Genomic DNA, 4,516 nt, shown 5'->3' with positions numbered 1-4,516 from the left:
GAAAGAAGAGGAACGACAAGAGAACACGAGGCATGATAATGAAACGTCTGACATGGATACTGATGGGACTATGGTTGACATTTCCCATGACGATATCAAAGGATGTGACCCTGTGGGCCATTGCGAGAACATGGCCAATACCTAAGCCAGTGTTCTCTAGTGATAAGATGTTTCCTCAATTGTATACTAGAGACTGTCAGTTAGAAATACCATGCAAAACACCACAAAATATGCAACAAATGCGATATAATGCCACTAATGTTACCCTCTATAATAGCTTGTGTTTTTCTATGAACTCGCAGAGTCCCTGTATACAGATTCTTTCATATAACCTTAGTTGGATATATGAACCCTTTAAGTATCTAAATCCTGACCTCTCGATCCCAATGTTGCTCGAGGCCCTTACAAAGATTGCTCTAGGGAGCACAAATGGAACAGGAGGAGGAGGTAATAGCACCGTGGCTAATGTCACTACACTCCTGATCACAGCCAACATAACAGTCCCTTTTTTAATACAGACAGGAACCAATTCCAGTGCTTCATGGAACATATCTAGACCTGTACCAAAGTGCATCACTCGGGAATTCAGCTATCCCCCGCGATTTGGTGATTGCACAGAAAATGTAGAAACCCAAGAACCGTATAAATTTTCTCCTAAATTCAAATTATATCAGAAACCCAGAGCGGGCAATCCTTTAGCCTCCTGGGTATTGTGGAATAGACGTGGAGCTAGTATGGATTTGTCCCCTTTGGCAAGGCTTGATTCTATTAATATAAGCCTCTATAATGCTAGTGGCAGTTATAACATAACTAGTCACGTACTCAGTAACTTTACATCGCATTCTTTGCATAATATGAGCCTCCTGTCTAGTCATGTTTGTGTCGATCCTCCCTTTATTTTTCTTTTGACAGATAAACAAGATAATGGGACGATAATAGAATGTGCAGGAAATGATACATGCTATTTAACCCAGTGTTGGAATGGAACCCAGAAAACTATGGTAGTAATGCGTGTACCTACCTATGTTCCTATACCAGTAGTGACTGACCCAGAGGAATTTCCTCTAGCAGTTTTGTTTCGACAGCCACGGGACTTTGGGGTTATAGCCATTGTAACGGCAATTGTCGCCTCTGCCGCAGCGGCTGTTACGGCGGGAGTGGCCATGGCTTCCACTGTTCAAACTGTGCAGACTATTAATGACGTCGTAAAAAGATCATCAGACGCTCTATTTGTCCAGGAACGCATAAATGATCATCTGGCTTCAGGGGTGCTACTATTAAATAAACGCATGGACTTGCTGCAAGCAGCTATGGAAGATCTTTTTGAAGTCACCAGCCTAGGTTGCGTTCAGAGACTGCACCATATGTGTGTTACGCCATATCCAGCCTCTCTAAATGAGTCAAGAAAACTTGGGTCTTATCTATCAGGGAACAGGTCTATGGAATTTGGGGAACTTCAGCAAAATCTTACTATCATGATTTTGCAGCTGAATGAAACTAGAGCATCTGTTGTCACTCTGAAAGGGTTTTCTGATTATATATTACAGGGGTTACAATGGTTCAAAGAATGGGTAGGGGTTGGATTGTTCGGAGCTGTATTACTATCAGGGCTATTGTGTACTCTTTTTGTTCTTTTCCGATTAGTACGGAGCCGCAAGCGCGAAAAAATTGCTCTCCTGCAAGCAATGGCCGCAATTGAGGCAGGCAGTTCCCCCGCGGTTTGGCTCAGCATGTTTAAAGAAGCTTAAAAGAATGTCCTTGCACTCAGGGGCCATAGTGCCATTGCACCTGATAGGAATTCTTTTCATCTGGGATATTGCCTTAGCACTCCGAGAGCTTTTGCTCATTGTACCGGAATGGGAGTATCCCTGAGCACAGGCGCCCCTTGATCGGCCAGCACATCATGAGGTGAAGGCCTGATCGGGGATAAGACCTCATTTGCTGTAAAAAACAAAAAGGGGGAACTGTGGCAGCATGCCTACGTGCTGGAGTAAAGGTTGCTTGCATGCCTACGTGTTGGAGTAAAAGTTGCTTGTGTGCTCTTCCAACTAGCCTTAGATAAGTGTCTATGTGAAGGCACTAATGTTTAACAGGGCCAGTTTCTGCTCCCCTGGTAAGGCATGTTTACTCTGAAGTTTCCTGCTTTTGTGGGTCTGTATTGTGCTGCTCTTTCGCCATGTTTAGACTTAAGATAATGTTTGACTATGTACTGGGACAGGGGATGGGTACATAAGCAGTGGAAGAAATGTGTTTAGCGCCTCTCCGCCTACATCTGTACTGACAACCAAGTGGCGTCTCAATAAACCGTGATTGAAGAAGGATCTTCGTGCCTTTAATTCTGTGCCTTGCTGGTCAAGGCTCGCAGCAGACAAGTGCATAAAATGTCATGTATACAAATAGAAATATCATGTTTGTTTGCCGCAGTTCTTCTAGCTTTCTCCTTGAAAATACGAATGTGTAGAGCTGGTGTCTCCATGTGGAACCACTGAGTGTTTTCCAGTACAAAATTAAATGTTCCCTGATAAAAAACATTCAAAACAATGAAGTCCTTTGATAATATCTCAGAAACGAACCCACTGCTACATTGTAGAGAATTCAACGGCTACATGTACCAAAGCCATCGCACTAGTCCAAGTGATCAATTTCAGCTCACAATTGATAGCTCTGATAGCCCTAAGAGTCAAAGAGATCACACAAAAAAGACAAGTATCTGCTAATACTAACTGATAGAATCAAAAAGGGAGAGAAAGATCCAACATGGGAAGTGGGATACACAGCAGACTCATAGGATGGCAGATGTCCTAAACAACACTCTGGCCTCAGAATCAGCCCTCAAGGCATTCAGATCTGGCTGAAGAGCCCATGAGAGCATAACAGGCATGGAAAGCCAAGATACCATGGAAAAAAAAAAAAAAAAAGACCTAAATGAATGATCTCTGTGAGTGAGATCCCAGTGGAAAGAACGGGGCCATCAAAGAAGGAGGTACCCTTCTCCGAAGGGAGGAGAGAACCTCCACTTTGACTATGACCCTATCGGAATAAGATCAAAGTCAGCGAACTCTAAAGGCTTCCATAGCCCTGGCAACTCATGACTAGAGCCTAGGGAGATTACTGACGCCATGAACAGGAGTGTCAAATTGTTAAGTCAGCAACAGGAATCACTGTGTACTTACACCCCATGTGGGATCTGTCCCTAATGTGTCGTTTAAAGCCAAGTGATGCTATGACTGGTACTGAAACAGTATTTTTATACTTTGCGTTTCTGTGTGGGCGCAGACTGATGAGGTCTTTGCTAATTATAGACTGAAGTGATCTTCTGTATATAAAGAGAATTGGAAACGAAAAAAAAAAAAAAAGAGGAAGGAAAAAAAAAAAAAAACAACCTGGTGTTAAAATGGAAATGGCATAGAAAATTAATTAATTTGAAAAAAATTTTTGTAGGATCTCTGTCTTTAATGTGCTGTACATTGCGATTTAATGCTATAATTAGTAATCCAATGGTAGTTTTTTCACTTGATGTTGCTATGTGGGCAAAATGTTGAAATCTTTACCTAATGTATACTAAACTGATCTTCTGTATATAAAGAGAATTGAAAATGAATCCTTACACGAATGGAGGGAGAGGGGGAGCGGGAGGGGGGAGGGTTGCAGGCGGGAGGGAAGTTATGCGAGGGGGGAAGCCATTGTAACCCATAAACTATACTTTGGAAATTTATATTCATTAAATAAAAGTTTAATAAAAAAAAAAAAAAAAAAAAAAAAAAAAAAAAAACAAAATTAAATGCTCCCTGATTAAAAAAAAAAACGTTCCATACAATAAAGACCATTGAGAATATCCAGAAAACACAAACACAGGGGCTGTGGCAATATCTGGGATTGAGTTAGCCAAAACAAAACCGGATATTTCCGGTTTCATGCAGTCATATCCGGACAAAGTGGTGTGGAATTTGTATGCAATAGACCAAGCAAATCATAGTAAAAATGGTTTTGGAGAAAAGCAAACTCCTTTCTTTAGGCAAGTGCATAAATTGTCATGTATACAAACAGAAATATCATGTTTGTTTGCCGCAGTTCTTCTAGCTTTCTCCTAGAAAATACGAATGTGTAGAGCTGGTGTCTCTATGTGGAACCAATTAGAGTTTCTCAGTACAAAATTAAATGTTCCCTGATAAAAAACATTCAAAACAATAAAGTCCTTTTATAATATCCAGAAAACAGAAACACAGAGGCTGTCGCAATATCTGTGATTGAGTTAGCCAAAACAAAAGTGGATATTTCCCCTTTCATCCAGTCATATCCGGACAAAGTGGTGTGGAATTTGTATGCAATAGACCAAGCAAATCATAGTAAAATGGTTTTGGAGAAAAGCAAAATCATTTCATTAGGCAGGTGCATAAAATGTCATGTATACAAACAGAATTATGATGTTTGTTTGCTGCAGTTCCTCTAGCATTCTCCGTATAATTTACAAATGTTTAGAGCTGGTTTCTCCATGTGGAACCACTGAGGGTTTCCC

At 40.9% G+C, this 4,516-nt stretch overlaps 1 protein-coding gene across 1 annotated transcript; it reads left to right on the top strand.

Annotated features, from left to right (window-relative positions):
- The first annotated feature begins 239 nt into the window (after positions 1 to 239).
- Positions 240 to 1,748, top strand: LOC133754618 (endogenous retrovirus group K member 7 Env polyprotein-like). Its single transcript, XM_062185039.1, has one exon. The coding sequence runs from the start codon at positions 240 to 242 to the stop codon at positions 1,746 to 1,748; it is 1,509 nt and encodes a 502-aa protein (XP_062041023.1).
- Positions 1,749 to 4,516: the final 2,768 nt, after the last annotated feature.

Source organism: Lepus europaeus, unplaced genomic scaffold, assembly GCF_033115175.1.
Source record: "Lepus europaeus isolate LE1 unplaced genomic scaffold, mLepTim1.pri SCAFFOLD_231, whole genome shotgun sequence".
NCBI lineage: Eukaryota > Metazoa > Chordata > Mammalia > Lagomorpha > Leporidae > Lepus > Lepus europaeus.
This window is presented reverse-complemented; position numbering and strand designations above follow the sequence as displayed.